Source organism: Pollachius pollachius (genome assembly GCF_949987615.1).
Source record: "Pollachius pollachius genome assembly, chromosome: 4".
Classification (NCBI taxonomy): domain Eukaryota; kingdom Metazoa; phylum Chordata; class Actinopteri; order Gadiformes; family Gadidae; genus Pollachius; species Pollachius pollachius.
This window is the reverse complement of record NC_136937.1, coordinates 7217340-7243352: the sequence shown is the minus strand read 5'-3', so window position 1 is coordinate 7243352 and position 26013 is coordinate 7217340. Positions and strand designations below refer to the sequence as shown.

General features: G+C 43.6%; 1 protein-coding gene across 4 annotated transcripts; it reads right to left on the bottom strand.

Moving 5' to 3' along the window:
• Positions 1 to 389: 389 nt before the first annotated feature.
• LOC307075026 (multiple C2 and transmembrane domain-containing protein 1-like) lies at positions 390 to 26013 on the bottom strand (the record flags this gene model as incomplete). 4 transcript variants are annotated; one of them, XM_079735513.1, is made up of 20 exons in its annotated part: positions 390 to 2089; positions 2403 to 2500; positions 3113 to 3222; positions 3583 to 3692; positions 3980 to 4027; positions 4124 to 4231; positions 4951 to 5070; positions 6207 to 6281; positions 6421 to 6522; positions 7514 to 7616; positions 7928 to 8030; positions 8599 to 8692; positions 9750 to 9936; positions 11375 to 11505; positions 12646 to 12810; positions 15073 to 15196; positions 15442 to 15521; positions 15901 to 16043; positions 16530 to 16650; positions 25465 to 26013. In XM_079735513.1, 20 exons carry the CDS (start codon positions 26011 to 26013, stop codon positions 2018 to 2020), a joined length of 2643 nt encoding a protein of 880 aa, XP_079591639.1. In that variant the 3' UTR covers positions 390 to 2017. The 4 variants fall into 4 exon arrangements, with proteins under 4 accessions (XP_079591639.1, XP_079591638.1, XP_079591640.1 ...); XM_079735512.1 differs by having other exon boundaries at positions 391 to 2089; positions 12646 to 12813; XM_079735514.1 differs by lacking the exon at positions 25465 to 26013 and adding an exon at positions 20786 to 20881 and having other exon boundaries at positions 392 to 2089; positions 12646 to 12813.

The following is a 26013-nucleotide window of genomic DNA, read 5'->3' as shown; positions in this document are numbered from 1 at the left end:
AGGTAGAAATAGTTTAGCTTAGTTTATTTGAGAGAAGGGACATTGCAAATAATAATTACACATGCAAAAGTAGCGAGAAGAGAGACTATTTTCCTTCAACAAAAAAGGTGTTGAAAAGGCTTTCTAAATACATTAAAGCAAAAGTAGAACATAGCATGCAGTGTTAAGATTGGTAGTAGTAGGTGTAGTGATAGTAGTATAATAAGTAGTAGCTGTATTAGTAGTAGCAGCAGTATTAAGAGTAGGAGTAGTAGAAGTAGCATTAGCAGTAGCATTAGCAGTAGTAGTATTGATTGGTAGAAATGTAAAAAAAAAAAAAAGTATATAGATATAAACAAAATTATAAGAACAAGTTTAATCTTAGGCCTCTATATATATATATATAGAGAGAGAGAGAGAGAGAGAGAGAGAGAGAGAGAGAGAGAGAGAGAGAGAGAGAGAGAGTTGACTATATCCTACTATAAACTATGTCATACTAGCCTAATATTTAGCCTATTGTAGCAATCTGCTTCCTGATCAAACACAATCAACAATGTTGATCTGGGTATAAATATATTTTATAGACCAATGTGCCCTTGTATACAAATGGATGTCCTATACATTACAAGAAAGTTAATCTGGTTGCATACCATTTTCGTAATAAAACAATCATATCAAATATGAAAAAACAAAAAATAATAATTATAATACAAACAATGAACCAAAAATAACCCAAATAAACCAAATAAAGTAAAGAATCTTTTCGTGATAAATGTTAGGACTGTTTCAATGTTGTTCATTGTAGTACTGTTGGTGAAACAGTTTGATTGAGTTCACTTTTTTCTGAATTCAACACACATGCATTCGGATAGTTCAGAGACACAGAGACGCTAAACTCGTTTAGCCTTTAGCAGATAAATGCACTTGGATACACAGTAGGTTCACAGACACGCACAGACCACAACCGATAACATTTTAGAGTGCACATCATGCAAGAACCAGGCCCTTTTTCGCCGTAAGAAAAAACACAGGTGTAGCTCATAACCTCAATTATGGGCATGTTCCAATTCGGTATGGCCGTAATCCAGTATAGCCACACCTAGTCTGGTTAATATACACACTGTGTTGGTGCGGCGACAGACATGAAATAAAACCGACCTAATGTTATAAATCACAAGAACAGGAAGTTATTTTTCCCTGCTGTTGATGACCTGCGGATAGGGTCCATTCTTTCCGCTGAAATATATATACACGCCATAGGCTTACCGAGGCAGCCATACGCGAAGGAAGACGTCAGTACATGCGTAACATTGAGACTAACAGAGTAGATATTCAGCTAAAGTGCATAGAAATATTGTTTATGATTGCATTAACAAAATAAAACAGAATACGTAGAAATTGAAAGGTTGTTTACTACGTGTTGTTGGATGAGCATTTAGATTCAGGAATATTTAGATTAAGCGTGCTAAATTAAGTCACACCTTGGGGTAAAACCTTTTTAACGTAAATATCAGAATGACCTACAGATGGCTTTGTGTCAGATCAGGCTTTTTCTTCCATAGATCAGCCTTTGTTGTAAACATATTATTACACTATTGTAAACAACATTCTTTTTTACAGTACCATAGGTTTTCTGGCCCTTATTTCAACTCCACATATTGTATTGTGCAACGGGTTAATCATTGCATGGCATGTGTCAATCAATCTATCAATCATTCCATTACCTCAATGAACTATGTGCTTGCAAACTAATGTAGACAGTATATTATTTGATTAATAATAACAACAATCAACAACACACATGCTTTCTGTAGGCATTCTTCTTGATATTTGACAACTATTCCACAATGATCTTCACTATATACAGTCACTCTCATTAGTTAAAGGACAGCTTTTCTTAAAAATGAGATTGGAAAAAAAGTGCAGTTCTTCAAAATAAAACAAAAAACAAGCAAATTGCTCAAAAAAGTAAAAACAAAATTAAAAAATAAATATTTTGTACAGAATTTCATACATTCCATGGCCAGTGTGTTCACAGCTAGCCTGGGTTGGTTCTTTTCCTTTTGTTCGGACTCTGGCCAGGATCTACTTTCAGCTCCCGATACTGGACCTGCACAACATACAAAGCACATAGACACAAGGGTTATATTTCACTCTCACTGTCTCTCTCTCTCTCACTCTCTCTCTTTCTATCTCTGTCTCTCTCCCTCATTCATATGAAAATACACACACACATACACACACACACACACACACTCACACACACACACACACACACACACAGCATTGCACACTTGCACAAGAAATCAGTTTAACCAGAATTAACGTGACACCTAACACCATGCAAATTATAAAGGTACCACTCACAAACACAAACACACAAACACACACAAGCAAACACACACACAAACATACAAACATACCACTTGGACATCGGACGGAACTCTGGAGAGGAAGTCCACCAGTTCGTTGCTGTCAATCAAGTATGGGTTCCGCAACTTCTTAGTGAATTTGTTCACACCTAGGGGTAAAGTTATAAAGTCAACACATAAATCAACTGTATGTTTGCCCACAGGCTTTCCCTGTGCTTAAATCACCCATACCGCAGTCACCCAAACTATCATCCATTTTATGACGATGTCATAGCAGGTATGTCATCGTATCAGGATGTCATGCCATGACATGTGTGTTGTGGCTTGTGTCGTGTGCGTGTTATGAAGACATCGTTTCACATGAAGCCGTGACAATACGATGTCATGTCAAGTTGTCAGAACAACTTGAACAGCGTTGATTCCAAAAGACCAAAGTGCTTGAATTCAAGCCGTTGCTTGCATTTGTCTTTTCAGCAGAATCGCTAAGCCAAAGTCATGTTCTGGTGAAACCAGGAGAGACGGCCATGATGTTTTAATCACCCATACCCTTTAATCTTTTAAGAAAGCTAGAGCCGCAGAGTCATTAGGCTTCAGCCGGATAGAGCGTTCCGGGCGCCAATCGACGCGTAACCGGTTGTCATGGTTACACGGAGCAATCCGGATCGGGAGGACGTTTCAGGGAGGCGAGTGTTCTTCCAGATGTTAACATCGGTCCCAAGGCCTTATAAGATTTTCTGATCACGATGGGGATGAGGTCTTACCCCAGGCCAGGACGAGGTACCGGAGGGGCAGGAAGTAGAGGAGGACCATGGCCACGCACAGGACGGTGACGGCCAGCCAGCTGAGGAAGGGCACTGTCCAGTACACCATGCTGCAGGGAGGACATGGGGTAACTGTCCAAGAAGCTGCTAGGAGTACTCACCAAAGAATTATACCCAAAACATAACACAGATGCAAAGGCACCAAACGCACAAGCATAATTCATAGTCAAGTGATGGATCAAAGCATTCAAAATATATGACAAAAGAATAATCCAGATGTGTTTTGGAGAAACCCATTAAAAGTAAAATAATAATAAATACTAAAATAGCAAAAGTATTTCCCACATACTTCATGATTAATAGTTAATAGGTCACTTCTGAATCCAAAATATACAACAAAAAAACCGCTGGGTAACTTTTGAAATCAACTCCAAAGGGAGCGGACCCCGTTCAGAGCGTGCGATACCCACTTCTTGATTCTCTCTCCGTAGGAGGCCACCTCATCCAGGGCGGTCTGCACACTCAGGAACACGTCCTGGATGGCGTACAGTTTGTCCAGGAAGCCCTTACGCTCACAGTCCTGAGGGTGGAGGACATGTGCGACACGGCGATGTCGTGACATGGTGATGTCACGTCACGTTTCGTGTCATGATGATGTCATAGCATGTCATGGCATGTTTTGTCGTGTATGTTGTGATGGCGTGTGTTGTATGTCATGACAACATCCTTTCACACACGCTGTGACGATATGATGTCAAGTTGTCGTGAAATGATGTCGTTTTGCTTATGTCACGACATGACAAAGTCATGTCACTTATGTTGTGACATGCGTACATAATGTGCTGATGATTTCAATCCACTGGTTACCTTCTCCTCTTCCTCCTCTTCTTCCCAGTCAAACATGGCCTCCATTGACTGCAAATAGAACAAGTTTCTCTCTTTATGATCCAACACGCACAAACACACACAAACAAACACGAACACACACACACACACACACACTATACTGACGGTGTCTGTCGTTTCCCTCAAGCAGAAGACGTAGTTCCACACCAACAGCAGTAACAACGACAGAGGGAGCATGTACAGCTCAAAGTTCCACACCACCAGCACAAACACCTGGATGACACACACACACACACACACACAAACACACAAACAGAGTCAGATACCATCACACGCTCTGTACGTGCGGTCGCACAGCCATGGGTGTGCCGTGCTTTAAAGCGTCACTTCTGTGCAGAGGTGCGGGCGCAGCTGTGCCGACGCAGGGCCGACCACGTCATCGCAGTCTGCCTTTCATCTAAAAAACCACAAATCTCTGGCAGGGCCCAAAGTGCAGACAAACAACAGACACTTGTGAACGACAGCCAATAAAGGGGCCGGAGGAAGCGATAACATCACTTCTGTTTTCGTTGTAAAAATACAACAGCGTTTCAGCTATTAACGTCTATGTGCTTATTTACAGATGTGTCTACACGTTTGCAGAACTATGCTTGTACACATTTATGAGTCTGATTAAGTCTGATAGTCTGAATAGACATTTACGACACCTTTGAACATGCACAAATCTCAGTACACAATCTGAGACACAGTTACACAACTCTGCACTCCCATTTGTAAATAGATCTGATATAATAATCACACATTGATACCAAAATAAACACACACACAGTCAGATATTAGGACATTGTGCGTGCGATCGTGTTTGTGTATGACCATGTGTGTGTGTGTGTGTGTGTGTGTGTGTGTGTGTGTGTGTGTGTGTGTGTGTGTGTGTGTGTGTGTGTGTGACACCGTGTGTGTATGTGTGTGCGGTGCGTGTGTGTCTGCGTTACCAGGAAGGACAAGATGCTCCTCTGGGCAGACTCCCATTCGAAGCAGCTGTTAATGTAGGAGCCGATGTTGATTAGGACCATGATGCACCTCTTCACCCGGTTGAAGTTCTGCTGAAGCAGCTGAGCACACATCAACCACAAACGTCAACACTGTCTTAGTTTGCTTGTTCATCATCAAATTCACGTTCAGTGAGGGAAGACTTTTTTTTTGAGTAGTTTTCTTTTACATTTATATTAAGGGCATTTGGCAGACGCTCTTATCCAAAGCAACTTACAATAAGTACATTTATCAAAAGAAGGTGAAACAATATATCACTGTTGGTAGAGCAAGGAAGTTAATAGAACCAAGTGCAAAGCGCTAACAATCGCTAGAATTCCATTCCCGTATACAAGAAAGACAGCTAGGATGAGATGCTACACAACTAAGTGTAGCATGTACAATCAGGGTGTATGTTTATGCTTAGTTTCAAACGAGCGGTGCGGTTCGGTTTGATTTCGGGCAGGGTCCCAAAATAAGCGCGCTGAACCGCTCCTTCGCTGCTATGATGTCACGATGCTTATGTAGCCACCGCGACTATCGCCATCCGGCTTAATCCCCACCCTATCATGAGGGTACTGTCGGCGTTTGAAACGCGAACCAGATTTAGCGTAACCGAGCTGTACAACACCGAGCCGCAGCGAACCGAACCGCACCGCTCGGTGGAAACGAGGCATTTTGGTGCGTTCGGGATGGTTTATGGCTCCACGTCGACGCAACGCAAGGGTGTTTACGGACCCATTACGTCCTTGCGGACCCTCCTTGCGTCCACCACAATGGCCTGACGTGCGCCTCCCAAAAATTGTAACCTTGCGTCGAGGCGACGCAGCAGCAAGGGCTGAGATTGGTCCACTAACGAAAACCCGGCGAAGAACCAAAACACGTTCTCGGCTGTGTGGTCATTGCGTTGCATCGACGTCTAACCATAAATAATAAGCCTACAAGACGAACAACATACAATAAGTAGGCGGGGTGGAACAATATGGTTATTTGGAGTCTAGGTGAACGTATTTCCACACGGCGTGGTGGCCAAGTGGTAAGGCGTCTGTCTCGTAAACAGAAGATCATGGGTTCAAACCCCATTCACGCCTATCGAGGTCGAAGTGTACTTTCAGTGTGAAGTACCTTCTCTTTACACGCTGATGCAAACAAACCACGCCTGATATTTGTCATGTAAAATTGAGTGCATAAATGATACTTTATCACAATAGGAACATACATATTTAGAAACTTTTGGATCCTCTTCAATATACTTATTTTCTGCAGGAACTATCGTTTTGAGGGCAGCTTTTACCTGAGGGAAGAGGACAGATAACATATGATGAAGAATTTGAATGAGAACCGAATTATAATTCGTTATAATTCATTGTAATTATCATGAAGTCTGAGAAGATCGGTGGATTTAGTAACAGCAGAAGCAAGGGGAGACTCACAGTATTGAAGATCACATCGATCTCAAGGTAAACAACGCCCTTCTTGGGTCCAGTCAGGTGTTTATTCTTGAGTACATACCCCCTCTGCACGCCGTTACGGACCTGATGCAAAAGCCCCGAATAATGTAGAACACATGGTTAGCATTAGCATGAATGCTAATTATCATTAGCTTGGTTAGCATGATTAGCATAATTGGTGGATTTAGTAAGAGCAGAAGCATGGGGAGACTCACGGTGTTGAAAGTCACATTGGGTAAAACAAGTGTTGGACAGTTTCTTTTCATTTGTGTTTTTCTTTATTTGTAAATATTACTTAATTGTAACTCGCCACTTGTGTCATAATATTGCTTTATTGTTTATTATTGCTTGTCTTTTTCTTCTTCTTGACTTTTTCAAAATACAAATATTTTCAATTAAATCATTAAAATGAATGGAATTATTAGCTTTACAATTTTATTTGAAGGATAACCCCTTGAGATCGACAATCTCGATTTCAAGGGTAGGGGGCAAAAATAAAAAATTATATGAGAAGACAAATAAAAAATAGAAAGTACAAACTCAAAAGACTGTTTACATTATTACTGATTCCATATTTAATACTGGATTTATTTAGACTTTATCCTTGCACTTTTAAAATCTTGAATCTACTCACATTATACCTTTTTATTGTCCATATTTAATGCTGGCTTCTAAATGTAATCCCTGCACTGCTGCCTGTACGCACGTATTTGCACTACCATCATGACACACATTCTCCAAGAGAACCTTAGCATTTTTTATCGTCCATATTGCCCGTGTGGATCCTCATCCTCATCGTCAAACCGCTTATCCGGGGTTGGGTCGCAGGGGTAGCAGCTCCGGTGGTCCGTGCAGATCCATGTGGATATATATAGATATATATATATATCTATATATATATATATATATATATCTCTTTATATATCTATATATATATATATATATATATATATATATGTATTTTTTGTTTTGTTTATGTTGTATGTGTATGCTGTGTTATGTGCAAGCTATTGTGACTTTGAATTTCCCCTGGGGATCAATAAAGTATTCATCGATCGATCTAAAGCAAACTCACGTATAACAAGGGGATGGCTACTTTTCCCAGGAAGTCGGCGCTCCGGTCCCGGTCTTCGTCCAGAACGGTCACCTCCAGGACCGCGTGGATGTCCTTCACGTTGCTGGCAGGAAGGACGGAGCAGAGGTCCTACTTCAGAATGATGTTCAAGTGTTTGTGATACGTGCAAATATAGAAGTATCAGATGTTACAATTTTACAATCGGCTAGTTGTGTTATGTTATTTGGGACTAGCAATAGTTGTGTGTTTGCTGTAGTACAATAGTAAGTGCATGCGGTAAATAACTTTAAAGGGTTCAATACCACACAGTGGTTGCATCGCTCAAATACAATTTTACAACAAATAATAACCAGAAACCTAAAAACACTATGGATTTCTTGTAGGGGAGAATAAACACAAAAGAAGGGGACTCACAAGGTGAAGACCTTGTTCCACTCAGGGTTGAGGTTTTTGTAAACGGTGTGCGTCTGAAGTCGGTCATTGTTCAGCTCCACCACACAGAACGGGTCGCTCTTCCCTGGGGAACACCAGTTCATATTAGTACTTTTAAAGTCTTCCATGGGGAACACCAGTTCATATCAGTTATGTTAAGCGTTCCCTAGGGAAAACCAATTCATATTAATACTGTTAAAGTCTTTCCTAGGGAACACCAGTTCATATTAATACTGTTAAAGTCTTTCCTAGGGAACACCAGTTCATATTAATACTGTTAGGGTCTTAGCTAGGGAACACCAGTTCACATTAATACTGTTAGAGTCTCCCCTAGGGAACACCAGTTCATATTAACACTGTTAAAGTCTTTCATAGGGAACACCAGCTCATATTAATATGGTTAAAGTCTTCCCTAGGGAACACCAGTTCATATTAATACTGTTAAAGTCTTCCATAGGGATCACCAGTTTATATTAATAGATTAACCTGTGTGTGTGTGTGTCTGTATGTGTATGTGCGTGCGTGTGTAAATGTGTGTGTTTGCGCGCATTTCTATGTGCCACCATGTGTGTGTGAGTGTGTGTGCGTGTAATATGTGCATGTGTTTTTGTGTGCATTCGTCAGCGAGTATGCCTGTGTGTGTGCCTGTGTACCTGTCACATCAGCAGCCATCAGTCCTTCAGCTCGTATGACTTTAATCATCACGATCCCAACGTCCCGCATGTTGGAGAAAGACCTCAGAAAGCCCTTGGAAACGGTTCACACAACACATTTCAGCTCACTCCTCTTTCAATTTACACCACTGGTTTTGCTCCAATCCGACATCTCTGATATATGTGGTTCTCCATTCAAACACAAGATCCATGCCATTGGTTGAGCCGGTGGGGGGTGAGGGCTGCTTGCTCACGGATGCCTTCAGACTGAGGACATAATGAACCCATAACCTTTGGGCTGGGTGTTCAGCACCCTTACCACTGGGTGGTAAGGGTGTTGATAACCCCACACCGTGGTCACCTGGTTGAAACACTATCAACGGCAGGGGGGTGCTGAACACCCTTGGTGTTCGGCGCCCCCCTGCTGTTGATAGTGTTCCAACCAGGGCTCGAGTTGTGTCGAGTTGTAATTCCAAATTAAATCGATCATGTTTTATTGATGAAGGGATCCCTGCAGTGTTCAGAGCGTCCAACTCTGTCTCTCTCATTGAAATATGCAAAAACAGTTTTTCCCTCTGACTATGGTGTCATGTCACGTATGTCATGACATCAACATGTCACGTGCCCCATGATGGCATTGTGTCAGGTATGTCATGACATCGTCATGTTAGTAGCTCATGACATCGTCATGTAACGTCATGACAGTCATGACACTATCATGTCATGTAAGTCATGTTGTCGTCATGTCACGTATCTCATGGGAATGTCATGTGACATATATCATGATATCATCATGTCACCATCACGTCACGTATCTCATGACGACATCATGTCACGTATCTCATGAAATCATTGTGTCACGTATTTAATGACATCATCATGTCACGTTTGTCATGACATTGTCATGTCACGTAAGTTATGATGTCATCATGTCACGTATCTCACGAAATCCTCATGTCACGTAAGTCATGAAATCCTCATGACATGTATCTCATGAAATCATCATGTCACGTAGGACAAGAGATCATGTCAGGTATGTCACGACATACATTAGGCCTATTGTCTTCCAGTAAACCCAAATCCTAGTTCTAATGGGAGATGGGACCCTCAAAGTGCGTTCCCGCGGACGCGTACGGCCACCCGGTACGTACGTAGTGCTGGGCGATGTGGGCGCGCTCCCGGGGGTCGTCCAGTGGCGTGACGGACATCTCGGCGATGGAGACGTGCAGCGAGGCGGTCAGGGTGACCAGGAGCACCAGCGACCCGGGGACGTTCTCTAGGGACAGCTCCAGGCGGTGGGTGCGCTCCGGGGCCAGCGTGGACAGATCCAGCTGGCACCTGGAGAGAGGGAGGCGCCCACACACACACACTAGAGGACTGGAGCTTTGTGTGTGTGTGTCTGTGTGTGTGTGTGTGTGTGTGCTGAGAGTGACTTCTGATTGAAGTGTTTGAAAAACTGAAACCCAAATCTAATTTGAGGCAAAATAATTATCCGACCAGTCCACCAGCATAACATGCAACCCAAAGCTGTTTTGGAAGATTTCTGCAGTGGTCAGTATGGCCTTTTTCATTTCAAAAGCACAGTCATTGTCATCGAAAGTGAGACTGGATGGGTGGTGGCTACACAAAGGTCTGTGCAGGAAATTCGTCAGTGATGACAGTTGAGAAGATGAGTAGACCGCAGTTCTGTATATGATTCGATGTCATAATGGAGATAGAGCTCAATAGCAATGTTCTGGCGCCTACTGGTGGCTGTGCTACAAAACTACATCCGTAGTGTTATATACTTCTTTTTTTTGCTGAGCGAATCAGCGAAACTCAACAGCGAATCTATCAGTGCCAGTTGTTAACAGTGTAATTAATTCTCCGAAGATGAAAGATTGTTACCTAGTAGTGTTAGAGGCCACAAGCTACTTCTCTATTTTAATTAATAGTGATGTGACTTTGAAACTGTATATACTTTTAAATATTTAATGATTGGGTTAGGTCAATGTCTTGTAATGATCCCGTTATAGACATTATAAATTGAAAGGCGAGGCAAGGCAAGTTTATTTGTATATCACAATTCATCCACCACAGTGACCTGGACATTACTTTTCGCCACCTGCAGTTTTAAACTTTTATTTATTTTTACCAGCTTGGCAAAAAAACTGAAGAAAACATAAAATCCAGATTGTGCCTGACAATAAAATCATTGATTAAAAACGTCTATCCTGCCAAACACCAGATTTTTAAGAAAGCTAAATTTAGTGCGGTACAATTTTTTTCTGCTAATGTTTCCCAGACAGCCTGTGGCTGATGGGGAACGGATACTAAATTTAATAGAATTACAGAATCGGTTGGATGCCTCCTTCTTAGCAGGTACCCATTCCTTTTCGATTACCCATCAAGATACTAATCTAGAAAGCTACCGACAAACTGGGCCCTGGCTTGTTCTGGGAAAAGTTGCGAGAGCCATTAGCCTTGTGGCCCGCACCCAGCAAAAGTCAGTCAGAGCTAATGGGAGAGAAAATGAGAGTGGATTCGGACTATATTCTGCATGTGCCTATCTTTATGGACGAATTGAGCAGCCGTGAATGATGTTGGGCCCACGGCAGGCATGTGACGCAGGAGGCTATTAAACTCCAAATCTTAAATATAAAACTGTGTGAAGTACTCGCATTTATGTAAAGCCCTGCTTGTTCATTTCTGTCGCCTGAGCTACCAGACAGCTTTTGCATGTGACGACCAGGGGTGCTGAACCAGATGGCTCCACGGCAGCGCGAGGGGAACTGACCGTCCGATGAAGTCGTCCCGCCTGCCGGTGTCCTTGTCCCAGACGGAGATCTCCAGCACCCCCGCCGTCTCCTCGTAGAGGTGAAGGTCGAACTGCTCCCTCCACTGAGGGCTCAGTGTCTTGGAAATGGTCTGCGTATGTGTAAACAGAGTGCAGTTAATATCACCTCATAATATTACCGCCACAATATCGTTAGCCTCGTAGCATAATTGTCAAGTCATATTTTGGCAAAATTGTGAAATCTAACCTAACTCTATTCTCCTAACACTGCTGATTCACTTTATCCTAAGCCAATCTGAGTGCTTTTAACATTTCATAATCACTATCTGCCTAAGTCATCTATTTGACTTCAGCGTTTTTGACGCTAAATACAAGAGCAACCTTAAGATATGACTAAGGCAATCATGCTATGAGGCTTAATATGAACAAAATATTGAAATATACCTTAAGGACATGTATCTGAATGCAATGATAGTTGCTTTGATAAAAAAGTGTCTGGTGAAGGACCAGTAGTATTGGTCACAGAAATGAGGGTTCAATGCCATCCTCTACCACCAGGAGGCCTTTCTACTCATTACTGTGTGGAGTTAGATTGTTTTGTGTACACATGGGTATCCCCAACACCAGAAATCATGAGGGATAACACTCGTGACAGGCCCATAACCAAGGCTCCCGAGTCGGTTCCCTGGCAGCCAAGTGGTCCTCGCAGGGTTAAATGCAGAGACTGGAAATCCCCCCATGGGGATGTATGTTATCTCAATACTGGTTTCTATCTTACATCTGTGGTCACAAAGTGCTTCAACGGTCTGGCATTAATCAAATCGTTTGCAACCACATTCCTTTCGAGTCGTAGTTAAATCTCCTTCTTTACACAGAGCGACCTGTGGAGAAGCCATTTAAGCGGTCGTACGTGCTCCTCTGGGAAACCTCCCAACTTAGCCAGACACCCTGAGAATCCAAACCAGCAACCCACTGAGGACCTGCTCTACCTGCAAAACTGGTGGCCCACCACACACACACACACATATCGCACACACATACTCGTGATACCCATGGATGGCCAGGATGTTCAGGATGGTAGTGGGTTGGCGTGTTTTGAATCCAAGCCGGAAGGTTGTGGGTTCAATTCCCGATGTCTGAGCAAGAACCCCCCACCTAACCCCTACCTGCTCCTCAACAACATGCATCTGAATTCACTTCAGGTGGATGAACGTGTCTGCCTGGTGACTAGATGGTGAACGGTAGTGCTGAAGAGCCCAGGGGCAAGGCACCTTGCTGCGGTACTTCTGGGAGCCCAGGCGGAACTTGACGTAGGGGTCGCTCAGGCCGTTGGGGTCCATGGGGACGAGGTCGCGACCCTCGATCAGGGCGATGCTGACGATGCCCCGCCACAGCTGGGACTTCCGGTGGACCTCCGAGAGACGCATGGACTGCTGCTGCTGTGACACACACACACACACACACACACACACACACACGCAGACGCAGACGCAGACATACAGGCATACACTCACACGCAGAGGCACGCATACAAAGACACACACACGCACACACATGCACAGATACACAACCACACACACACACACACACACACACACACACAGACACACAAGCCCACTCACACAGGCACATAAGCACAGACAGACAGACACACGCACATATACACACACACACACAGGCATACACATACACAAACACACACACACGATTTAAGTGCTTATGACCGTTCAACTTATACAAAAAAAGTTACAGTGGTTTAACATAGCAAACAAAAAATACATTGATCTAAACAGAAAGTAAATATTTAAACAAATATTTAAAGCCACAGGATAAGGTATCTTCTGGTGGTTGGGGGAACAGGCAGGGCTGATGGGGGTACAGGGTGGGTCTAGAGTGCACGCACACGGGGAGGGTCTAATGGTCAAAAATCTAGACTAGAGGATTTGCGTGTCTGGAGACCGACACCATGTATCAAAGCCATCACTTATTCATGATCCGTCCTATTTCACTCTGGGTGCACCGCCACCAGAATCACTCACACGATCACAGATCACAGATCACAGCCCACAGATCACAGGAACACACGCGTTGAGTGTGCAAACACAAGGGGAGAGAATGGTAACGAGTGGTAGACGACAAACACAACAAAATACGCAAAAATGACACAAGAATGTCACAAGAAGCCACAACACAGCACAGCAGTAAACAAGACAGATTTTTTTTTGATCAAAAGGGACCATTAAGGTACAATGCACTGCAACGAGGAGGGACAAGTTTGTGATTAAATGTTAATATTAGGATGTGTTCCACTTAAAAATGAGCTATTTACCTTTGTGGACCGTTTCCAAGACCTTCTGAGCAGCATGGTCTGGATATAAATACATTGAATATTATATATTGGAGGAATTCAACTGAACCTATGACTGCTGAGCTTCCCTTCAAATTAAAAGCGTAAAAATTCATGATGCAGGACAGCATATTAACTCAGAATGAATTTTTTACAAGTTAATTTGTGAATTATTTATCCACCGGAATTTAGCCCTAAATGTTCTTTCTCTGGGCGGCTCAGTGTCTCGACCAGCTAGCGAGCTAACCCTGTAGTCAATACTGTATAAAGTGACATAGGTTCGATTCCCACCAGTACTCCTATGCTGCATGTCTTTCCATCTGTTCTCCAAACACACTGCCCTATCCCGAATGGACCATAAAACATATATTTATAAAAGTTATTTCTCTATCCATGCCTGAGTATACGTACCGTCACAATAATATCTCTTTGTAACCAAATATTGAGGCATTGATAATTGTTTTATAATCAAGTTACCACGGAAAACGATAGGAATACTCCCTTCCCCACTTTCACCATCCTATTGTTTTCCTGTGGCTACAGGATACAGAATGGAAAGACAAAATCAAAGTCATTCAAATGAAACCCTTCAGACACATAATGGAGCCTCCATTATGGAAAGTGTCCATAGGGGTTTGTTGTTGAGCTTAATAAGTACTTCATTGAGTTAAGTACCTGAAGTCACATTCCTAATGGGAAACCGTTGAGGATACCAACAAGGAAAGCTTTCCAATAATATTGATTGTATTATGTCTGCGCAACACGGATACCAATGATAATTATGTTTACCATAATACTACATTAAAAATAAGATGTCAATTGAATAGACACAGGAACAGGGTCACAGGGTCTAAGGGAGTGCTAACCCATGCTATTGCTAATGCTAATACTAACACTAACGACAACTCACTCTGTTTAAATACAGCTTCCATCGATAGCTTGGAAGATCCTTGGGCTGCTTTAAAGGTTATGGCATCGTCATGTCACAATCTCTAAACAATCTTATAATCAACCTACACAACACTTCACGCTGTTACGCTGTGGGGAGTCATTTGTTTAGTCGGGTCTGTAAACAAGTTAGTAATGTGAGGGACGAAAGAGGAGAGTTTTTGTTATTATTGTTATTGAAATGCCAAGTTCTACAGGGTTCAACAGTGGCCCGATAGCCAGGGGCCAGTAAAAAGTCACGTTGAACAGTAAAAACGTACATCTCAAATGTGTTAAAAAAGAATACTTTTGCATTATAAAATTTAAGCGTATAAATACAACGTTGTGCCAGGGCCAGTATAAATTGTCTTGGGGACAGTGTGTTTCAGAGAGACAGAGAGGGGGGGGGGGGGGGTCTTATTACCTTGCAGTCTTTGGGCTCTTCCACAGGGCTGTCTTTAGGACCCAGGGTGACGGACAGCTCCAGGGAACCCAGGTCCTGGTCTGGGTAGTGGGAGTCCTTCAGCTCCAGGGTCACCACTACTGTTCTGTCACCACAACACAGACCACAACACAGACATCAAGATAACAACACAGACATCAAGATAACAACATCAAGACAACAACATTAAGACAACGACATCAAGATAACAACATCAAGACAACAACATCTAGATTACAATATCAAGATAACAATCTCGGGGTCCCGATATGAGTGATGAAACCCCATATTGAAAATCCTCAGGGATGACCCTTGACCCTACAAGCCCGAGAGGAGGAAGACAGAAGGTACCTCTGCTGCTCCAGAGAGTTCAGAGGGAGATACGCAGAGCCCATGAAGTCATCTTGGAGGCCAAAGTCATAGTCAAACACCTGCAACACAATAAAGACTTCATAGTCAAACCCCTTTAACACAACCAAACATCCTAGTCCAACCCCTTCAACACAATAAAGACATCACAGTCTAAGCCCTTGAACACAACAAAGTCATAGTCTAACACCTTCAACGCAGCAAAACATCAAAGTCAAACACCTTCAGCACACAAAAAAAGTCAGTTGTTGTGTTGGCACAACCACAAGAAAGCAGAAGAAAATGTGTGTGTGAACAAAGCATGAAGAGCATGTACACTACACACTTTACACAAAAGGAGAGGAGAATTACAGGCATACAGCAGTTTGTTCTAAGCTGTGAAAGACGGTAGGTTGTGAGTTGTGTTGTGTTGTGTCAGGAGGGTAAACGCTGTGGTGTTACCTTGATATACAAAGGCTCGCTCAGACCGTCCAGTATCAGAGTGGTCCTCTCGTCCCACACAGGGTTCAGGTTTTTGTTGATGATTTTGCTCCTGAACACCTCCTTACCGCTCAGCTTGAACTTTACGTAGGGGTCGCTTGTACCTACAGAAGGAACCATGCAGCTTTTAGAAACAACAACAAAAAACAACAAATAGAAAAAAACAAAAACAATAACCCCACCGTTCTTTCAGGCCTCCCTCAAAGGCCACGCCCCCAAAAACACACGAATAGCTTTAGCAATAGGTCTGCCTAGCCTTGTGGAAGACTTCAAGCAAGCACAAATCGGTGCCCTGGCAGAGTGTGCGGAGGTATCCCGGTAGGTAGACAGACAGGGATGTAGGACAGGCAGGTAGGTAGACAGTCAGGCCCGGTGACACAGTTACCAGATCTTCTGTCTAGATGCAAAGAGAATGTCAACGGATATACAAACGCTTCTGAGATAAATCCCTACCCTAGCTTTCACTTCCTCTAGCCCAGACATGTAAAGATTGTGATCGCATATTAGCGTGCGAGCACGTAACAACCAACACAGTTGGAGCAAACACTTGGCCGACCAGTGAAATCACCCTTTGTTTAGGGTGCCCTCACCTCCTCTGTCTCTCGCTGCCAGGTTGTGTCCTCTCCTCAGCTCAACGTCTAGCGTATGCATCCCCGGGCTTGGAGCCTCTGGGTCGGGGTTAGCCGCTAATGGACCAGATGCACCCATGGCCTGCAGTTAATTAAAAGGGAAGACATAAGCATTAGGGAATACTCACACACGCACACAGTATACCATAGGACATAGTTAACACAGAGAAAAGAGAAAAGCCCACGTTGGTTGTTGTTACGTTCCTTTGTGTTTGTGGCATTTTGTTTCCCCCTGATTACATTTTCTTCTCCCCAGTCGTGCTTTTTGGAACTAATAAATATGTATTTTCTGGAGTACCCGTTGCCTTTGTTTGTGGATTTCATTTTCGCTCTCCAGTCAGCCCCAAAGGACGTCACTTAACGTGTAAGTGAACCCCCTGCTCCAGCTTGAATTTAAACATTATAGATTTATAGTAATCCATTTTGTGCTGAGAGTTCCAGGATGGATGGGGGCGTGCTATCCTTTAAGTCACGACCTACGTCAACTTTGTGAAAGATATATTTTTGCAAAGGACCAAGGGCAGGAATCGAACCTGGGTCACTGCGGTAAGGACTGTGCCTTAATGGTACGCTCTCTACCTGGTGAGCCACCGTTCCGCCCCAGAAAAACCTTTTTAAGCTTGTGCCGTCATAGTGTATAAGCATCATACTAACGAGAGGTGTTGCATATGGATATGTGCCACACACCGTTGCATTTACTATAAGTAGTAAGGCTATGGTGGATTCCCGTAATGGTTCAGAGAAGCCTAACCCTCTCTCAGACGCTGACATCAACCACTGCCAAGACAGAGCTTTCCACAACCAAACACCGTAGCGTTATAGTAAAAGTGTCCCGAGAAGCCTGAATAAGAAGATAAGTGAGAGAAGTGTGTATAAATATTTATTTATTTTTTGTTTTCTGCATGCATTTCCTGCCTTGCACCGGATGTGACACTATAAAGGTGAGAGTGGCTTGCTATTTTCTCTTTTTCTTTTTAGCTTAGGAGCAACGCTCACCTATTTATTTTCTTGTTGAGCTATGAAAAGGATAATTTGTTTAAAAGTCTTGTTATTATTGTTTTTATGGTTGTTATTTTACCTCGTCTTTCCCAAAGACTAGTGGGTCATAATATTTGTACTTGTTAATTCCATGTAATAATTTCTGTACGTCTCATTGTGGAAGGCATCACAGATTTCTGCATGCGTTTCAAGTCTAAAACATACATTTCTGTCAATCCACATGAAAGAAGAGAAGAGACGCTCTGTGAATTGGTTAGATACTGGGAAAAATACGAGTCTAGTATTCATCTTTCAAATGATCACTCAATTCAGATTCTTCTCTGAACACCAGCCTCACTTTTACAATACAGTTACATTACAATTGGGTCAAGCCACATCTGAATCAGCATAGTAGAAGTCTGTCTTACCTTCCGAATACCAAACATTTAGCCAACTCTATCACTGAAATAGTCCCAGTTCAAGTCCCGGTGCTGTTTGGAAATATGACCCTATTGAAGAGCTGATGAGTTCTGCCTCTCTTCATGGGCTCAAACCACTTCTGGTTCCCAGCTTTGAACACCACTTTCTAAATCAACGGCATTAACCATCCCCCGGGACACCACTGACAGGAAGTTAGATAGAGTAGCTTCCCCCCTCACTGAGAATTGTGCTTTTGCAAGCTGAGAGAAGTTGCACCTCAGCTCTCTGCAACAGTGGTTTCGCAATATGCAGCAATATCCAAAATCAGATTATAGGAACGCACCGCTGTTGTGAGCACATCGTTTGGATGCAACGTAAAAATAGCTGAAATATTTCATTGAAGCAATTAGAAAATGGAATACTGTGACAACCCTGTTCCGTACTTTCCCCATTAAATATTCTGTTCCATCTTTGCTCTGTGGCAGGAACAGACACACACACACACACACACACTTCTACGGCCAACAGTGCATGCTTTACTTTTAATAAACAGCTTTATCTTAATGTTATCGATTATAAAGCTTGTTAGATCCATTTGTTTTAATGTGGTTTTGTATAAGATATGAAGGTGAGATTGTGTTTACATTCATCCATTCATCCACAGTAGAAATATCACACAATTGCTCTACACCATAAGCCAGTGAAAACCCTTGTGCAAAACACACACAATCATAACGAATGATTTAGCGCAGTATTATTTTTGCGACAGTTATACGAAAACATTCCAACAATAATTCAGGGTTTACGACGTATGTATTTATAATGGTACGCAATATTCCTCTACCTCAGTGCATTCCCCTGGGTGGCTAACCGACTTTAGACATAAAGCATTCAGACAAGACCGGAAGGAAAATCAATAGTCGGTCAAAACAAGCTAGAAGCAATATCAGCCACTCAGCCTCAGTGTCAACAACAATGTGTGGATACTTTCATCTCGCATTTCCCTGCAGACGCACAGACAATCCTCTGCATCTTTGTAATAAGAGTGTCCGTATTTATTAAAAGGTGTGGCCTTGAAGGGCCCACCTGCTCCACCAACAGGTGTGTGACAGCAGACTTTGACGTCATATTTCCTCGCTAGTTCCACTAGTCAAAGGACCTCCCAGATGACACAGGGATTAATATCAAACGGATATAAAAACAGGATGTTTGTTTGGTATTTTCAGAGATTTGTTATAATTAGTCATTTTCGTAAAGGAACCTATTAGTAGTATTATCTGATATCTTTTACAATTTACTGTCTTTGTTTGTTGACTTTGTTTGTTGACTTTGTATGAAGTTTACTAGCTTTGAATATATCCATAATGTCACTTAACAGGTTCCCTCAACCTGCACTATGTAACTTTTTTCACTGGAGGCATCACTTTTGTTGGAAATGATTGGATTGTTTATTACAGGCCTGCGGCATAACAGATTTCATTAATATAAGTAATTTATTTTGGCAAATGTGGCAAAAAATGCGAACAACAAGTAAATATCCTACCCTAGCTTTAAAGAGGTAATAAAAATAGAGACATGATAAATCTAAATTAATGAAATTCATTAATCGTCCCAGTGTCTATGCGTGCTCGGCTGGCTTAATTGGCAATGTTAAATAAGGCGATTTTAAAAATAGCATCCAAAGGTTCTGTCATAATCTTGAAGCTGCTTAAGGCCCTATTGCAGACTTACAGAGGTGCTAAATCAGGAAGCAAAGGTTGAGGCTGAGGCCATCAGTGGATCAGGTCCAATCCAATCAGCCATAGTGATAGCTGGTTTAAGTGTATATATAGCACGTTATGGTTGTGTTTACATGCACTTTGAGAACTCACCTCCCTATCACTCCTCCTGACCCCTCATTTGTATGCTTTTAAAGGTTTTAAGAGATCAATACAGTGTCTTTCAATCTGCTGACAGTAACTTGGCAACAGTGAGTCAGTTGATTGTCACCGCAGGGATTGTTGCCAGGTCTGAAAGCTAGCCTTAACATCAGCATGGTATACAGGGTTGCCTTATAGTTTGTGTCAGCCTAATTTCTAAGTTACAAAGAGTTTGATTCAGCGTTAAACTACGGACATAGTTAGGGTTAGGATAATGTAAATCAAGTTATCAATGTTTAAGGTTTAATGTTTAAGACACAAACCTGTTGATTCTAGCATTTTAAGGTTAATGTCAAACATAGACTAAGGCGCACTTGTTTAACATTAAGATTGTGGTCGGGTTGACGTACCTTAAATAAGCTTGTTCCCACATTAGCATGGTTGTCGCTGATAAGGTAAGCTAAGCTAAACTAAAATAGGCTAAGTATGCCTTAAACACAGGCTCAAAGTGATGGTTATTTAGGGAAGTAAGAAGATTCATCACGACACGATTCAAACTCAAGGCCATGGATTTGTTAAATATCACACCTAAAAGTACAGAGGGAACAGAGAGGTAACACAGATGCAAAGTAGAAGCTAGCCAGTATCTATTTCCATCTGGAAAAAGTTATGCAAATATTTGTATACCTCTACAATCAGTTGTGATAACAACCTATCAGACAATGTACACACACTCCAGCACAGAGTAGCAACAACACAATTACTTTTATATGTTACAACGTATTCTAATGCAAATATTTCTGGCTCTAGAACAAAAAGGTTAGCTACAGAAAGCCTGGAGAACAGATCTCCATAAAAGACAGAGAGAGAGAGAGAGAGAGAGAGAGAGAGAGAGAGAGAGACAGAGAGAGAGAGAGAGAGATAGAGAGAGAGACAGAGAGAGAGACAGAGAGAACTCACACATAGCGGACGACCACACATGGAGACCAGGAAGAAGAACTCTGAATAATCCCTGAAATGTCTGCAGAGACTCAGCGACTACAGTCAGGTGTTACAGCCACGACACGCCACGGCAAACTATATATACACAGGAGGACTTAGGAGTACAACCCTAGGAAGGAGGAGAGCAGAGTTCAGGAGAGGATAGTAGAGTTTGGGAGAGAGGATGGCTGGTAAAGGGAGGTTGGGGCATGGTTATTACTGGGACTGGGTAATGAGAAGCTGTTGAAAGAGAGGTGAATAGAAGACAGAAACCTCACCATGTATCCGTCAACCCCAAAGAGTCAGAGGTCTGAAAAAGCCTTGTGTTTCTCTCCTTTTTAACTGCTGCAAAATCGTTTCTCTCCTTTTTAACTGCTGTTTTTATCAGTCCTGCCTGGACCCAATGATAAGCCCTCCCCAATTCAGTCATAACACCACCACAGCTTCATCTGAAAGTCTCCCTCCTACTGCTGCTCAGGGTAGCGGGAGAGAGACAGGAAAGAAAGAGAGATAGGTTCAATAGGGAGACAGGCGAGAACAGAGGCAGGTGGGAAGTGACAGGTGGGAAGAGGCAAGATGAAGATTCAAGTTAGGACAGACAGGTAAAGACAGTGATGTGTTACGAGAGACAAGTAAGAAGTTAGACAGGCGAAGAGAGAGACAGTTAAGGAGAGACTGGTACAAGAAAGAGACAGGTAAAGAGAGACAGGTAAAGAGAGAGGTAGGTAAGAGACAAGCATGAAGGCCAGGGGTGTGAGGGTGCTTTCCTATAAACACGGCTGGGCAGATGCTGGAGCCAATAACAACACTCACCAGGATATTGACAGAACAAACCACACACAAATAATCAGCTTGTGATGATTTGTCTCGTATTGACTATAAAAACAACGGATGACTAAATCTATTCTGATCACCACCACATTTCGGATTTGCAATAGCCAACCGGGTTTGACCAGATTGCTTAACTTAACTTTTTAGGATATATTGTCAGCTTTTGCAATATACATATGTTATAAATCAAGCACACACAGACAGAATAAACAAACAATTAGGGCATGTGGCTGACGCTTTTATCCAAAGCGACGGTTAATACACACATTGACACACCGACGACAGAGTCAACCATGCAAGGCGACAGCCAGCTCTTCAGGAGCAGTTAGGGTTAAGTGTCTTGCTCAGGGACACATCAACACTCAGCTAGGAGGAGCTGGGGATCGAACTAGCAACCTTTCGGTTACAAGACAACTGCTCTACCTCCTGAGCTAAGCCGAACCAAACACACAGCTTTTCAAGGCTGTTTGAAGTTATTTTTCAATCTTCAAGGAGTTATGTAGTTAAAGGATAATGGCAGTAAGGGTCGACAATTAAAGGGGCTTTAAGGGGCCTCCTTTAAGTTAATCATCACCAGGTTACATGGTAAGATAAGAACGGTCCCATGTAGCGTTTGTTCAGAGCCTCAAACCTCATGTTAACGGCTTGTTAACATGACACCAGGTGATAAAACACGGCTCTATGAGAGCTACTTAGAGGGGAAGGTAGATGTTTGTTGTTTGGTTGTGATTGGTGTTCAGTATCAGGGAGGATGTGTGGGATTGTTGTTTACTAACCAAATGGGGGAACAGCTCTGGTTACCGGACAACAGCTTTGCATTCTCATTCATGGTCCATATTAAAATACCTCGTAAAACAAACAGACACACAAACACACACACACACGCGTGCACGCACGCACTCACGCACGCACACACACACTCAAACACACACAACACACACATACACACACACGCGCACACACAGGCAGTCTCCAGGTCATTGTATCCTGGCACACATCGCATTCCACCTGTTTTCCAGAGAATCCCTTGGGACACTACATTCACCCAGACATGCCTTCACTTGTCTAAGACACAACACTGTGGCTCCAGGGGCAGAAAAGCAGACCTAAATGGGGGGGAAATGTAATAAAAAGGCCCCTCCGCTCCTCCCTCTCAGCAGGCAGGAGTGGAGGTGAATAGCGGTGGCAACATGACACCGTGCGGGCTCAACACCAACTATGTCCCTTGTGCCTAAAAGCCTCTATCATTACTCCCAGAACAGCAGCAGTAGGCCGCCCTGCTTGTCGTTCATTCGCATACCCAAAACGAGTCAGTCGAGCGTTGGAAAAAGTGGCTTTCTACACTGGTTTTACGACACGATTTTGCATGCCAATCTTTTGCTCATTTTTAAGAGAGCTCTAAGGTCCAGTGACAGAGGCCACTCGAGGTGAGGTTGCATCACGGAAAGCAGTTGCAACAGCCTTTTTTCTTTTTTTTTTTACGTTTCTCTACACATATTCTGCTTCTCACATCCATATTGGTGAACCACGTCTATGGACCTAAAATTAGGATAAGCCCTATCTGTCAAGTGTGCCGATCGTCTTGCGGCCTGCACTGCAAGACGATGTTTTCTTGCACTGCGATAGTTGTGCAAGACTGTGCAGTTGTACTGCAACCGTTACGTTTTGGATACTAACTTTTTTTGTTAAAAGTGAGAGCCTACTTTTAGTTATCAAACAGGGAAACAACCTCACAAACAAACACGGATGTATTAAAGAATACACACCCATTTTATCATAATCAGAGAGAGGGTTAAGCTTCTCGGACGCTTATGTATAACGCCACAGAGTGTAAAGATGTGTTGAGCTTTGTGTGGCTAGTGAGGGATTTTGATGTCGACGTCCGAGAGAGGTTAGTTAAATCCTGGATAGTTTAACCCCAAAGTATGTGGCGCATCTCAACATCATCATCATCATTCCTCTTCGTGGGACATAAGGCTTCAATGAGTCCTCTATATTGCATTGGGTCCCTGGCATCATGTTGGGCCTCTCCCCATGACAGGTTCATCTGTTCCAGCTCTTTGTGTCACAGTTCTGCGCCAGGTGGTTTTTGGCCTCCTAGGTTTTCTTTTGCCTGGTGGTGTCCATCTTAAGGGGACTTTTGTGATGAGGTGCATTTCATACACATGACACGGCTTATTATAACGCTTCTGCACAGCAACGACGGTACTCGAAAAGTATCACAAATGGGTGGTAGCCATGGGGAGAACTCGCCCCCCTCATTCCTAGAACTCTCAGCACAAAACGACATCCTTGTGCATCCTGGGCTACCCTAGAAACACGGCGGGGCAATATGGCGGCCTCCTGGAATAGGGCCCTCTCCCTATGTAGTAAAGGGATTATTCTGATGGCGTATTTCCACCCCAGTCTGCAAAGGTGCGGCACGGGTCGTGTTTCCACCGCCAAAAGTGGGCGTGATCCGGACTGAGCTGTTTTGAGCCGTATTCGTCTCGCAGTACTCCTCCGTTGGGGTACTGAGACGCCTGGAAGGGTGCCTGCAAGTTCGAGCAGCACACGCTTTTTATTGAAGAAAATGTCGCGCAAAAGTTTGCCGTCCTCCTTGGACGTCCTTCATTGTTGCTCTTTGTCCATTGTGCGCGTTCTTCATTTTCCTTGGATTTATTAGCGGGCTTCACTGTGTCGGGCTCCTATGAGGTCACGATGCTTACGCAGCTGCTGCGGCTATCGCCGTCCGGCTTAAACCCCGCCCTACCATGAGGGTACTGTCGGCGGTGGAAACGCGAGCCGGAACTGAGCTGGGCTATACCCCACCCCAGGCTGAGGCGTGCTGGGTCTGAAGCGTACCCACGGGTGGAAAAGCGCCATAAGGTAACGACAACATTACGATTCTTATTTTCATAGGATTATACACCAATCAAAACATAGCCTACTAATGCATATTATCTTCCATTTATGCCGAGTTCGTTCCACTATGTACCTGGTACATAGTGGAAGCATGTAGAAGGAAGGAGTTGCTACATTGTACCACCCCCTTCCTTCTACATACTGCACCTTTAATTGGATGAACAAGCTCATGTTAGCTTACCAAATCAATCAACTTCAGTTTCAATGGATAATGCACGTCTGAAGGATATGGTTGGTGAAGCATAAATTGTTATAAATTGACTGAAAGATGAACTTGAAAATAAAGACCAGCGTCCCAATGCCCCCCAATGCCCCCCTTACCTATCCCTTTATCTCGCCCTCTCCCTCTACTACTCTCCCTCTGTGTTTCTCCCTCAGTATGAGTCACGTTCAGGAATGGGTGGAGATCAGAAAACGCTGGTTAGGCTTCCAAGGAATCGGTGGTGTGTTTGAGTACCACTTTGGATCAACAGATACGCGTGTCAAAATGTTATTCCGGGAAGACAGCGGCTCATGTGTGTACTCGATCACCAAATGCAGAAAATCGGTTCCACTACCCAGGACGCTGCTAATGATTATGTATTTTTTCAAACTATTCTCAACAAATATTTGTTCATTCGCAATGAAATACTCGAACATCCTGAAGATGACGAAGTATGCATGTGTGTATGCCGAGACGCTGTCAAAACCAAGGCAGCGAGAGAGTGTGTGCGACCCTGTGTCTTATTTTTCTGCTAGTCAGCACTTCGCGTGGCTGCACGCCTGTTGGGTGCATAGTTGGAAATTCACAACGAAAAACAGAACGAAAGAGTAAATATCATCCATGGCTGCTCACATCGAGCGCGTGCACAGAAAACGCAGTCAATGCGCTTTGATGTTTTGTTACCAGGGCTCGTGATCTTGTCTCTTTCTCGCTCACTCACCCGCGCCTTTCGCATTGACAGCGCTTCACCTCCGCTGCTGACCGACGCCTCGATCAGCCTCTCCAGACACGCCGAGCCCAGAGAGGAGCTCTTGTGATGGGAAGGCTCGCACGGCCGAACCCTGCCGGGCTTCCATGGGCTATGGGAGCCGCTGCCTCCGGAGGATTCGTGCGCCGCCGCCTGCAACCTTTCCTCGGTAGCGCGGAGTTGGCCGGAGTTGAGCTCGATTTTGCCGCAGAGCCGCGGGTCTCTCGCGTCCCCGTCCGCCGGGGAGAACACGAGGTCCGGCTGGGAGCAGGACATGCCTCTGTCCAGATCATTGTGGTCCCCACTTTTCTTCTTTCTGAATGCCCACATCGCTCGTTCCCTCTTGGAGCCGGGGTCCTTGATGCCCACTTTAGGGCTGAGAAGGGGCTTGGCTTTCGCCTGGAACTGTTTCCATATTGTGTTTTGGTGGGACAACCTCTCGTTGGCGTGTTTCTCCTCCTCTGCTCTCTCCATGTCGCTCCGCGCGTCGTGCAGCAGCCTGGTCTGAGCGAGCGAGTCCAT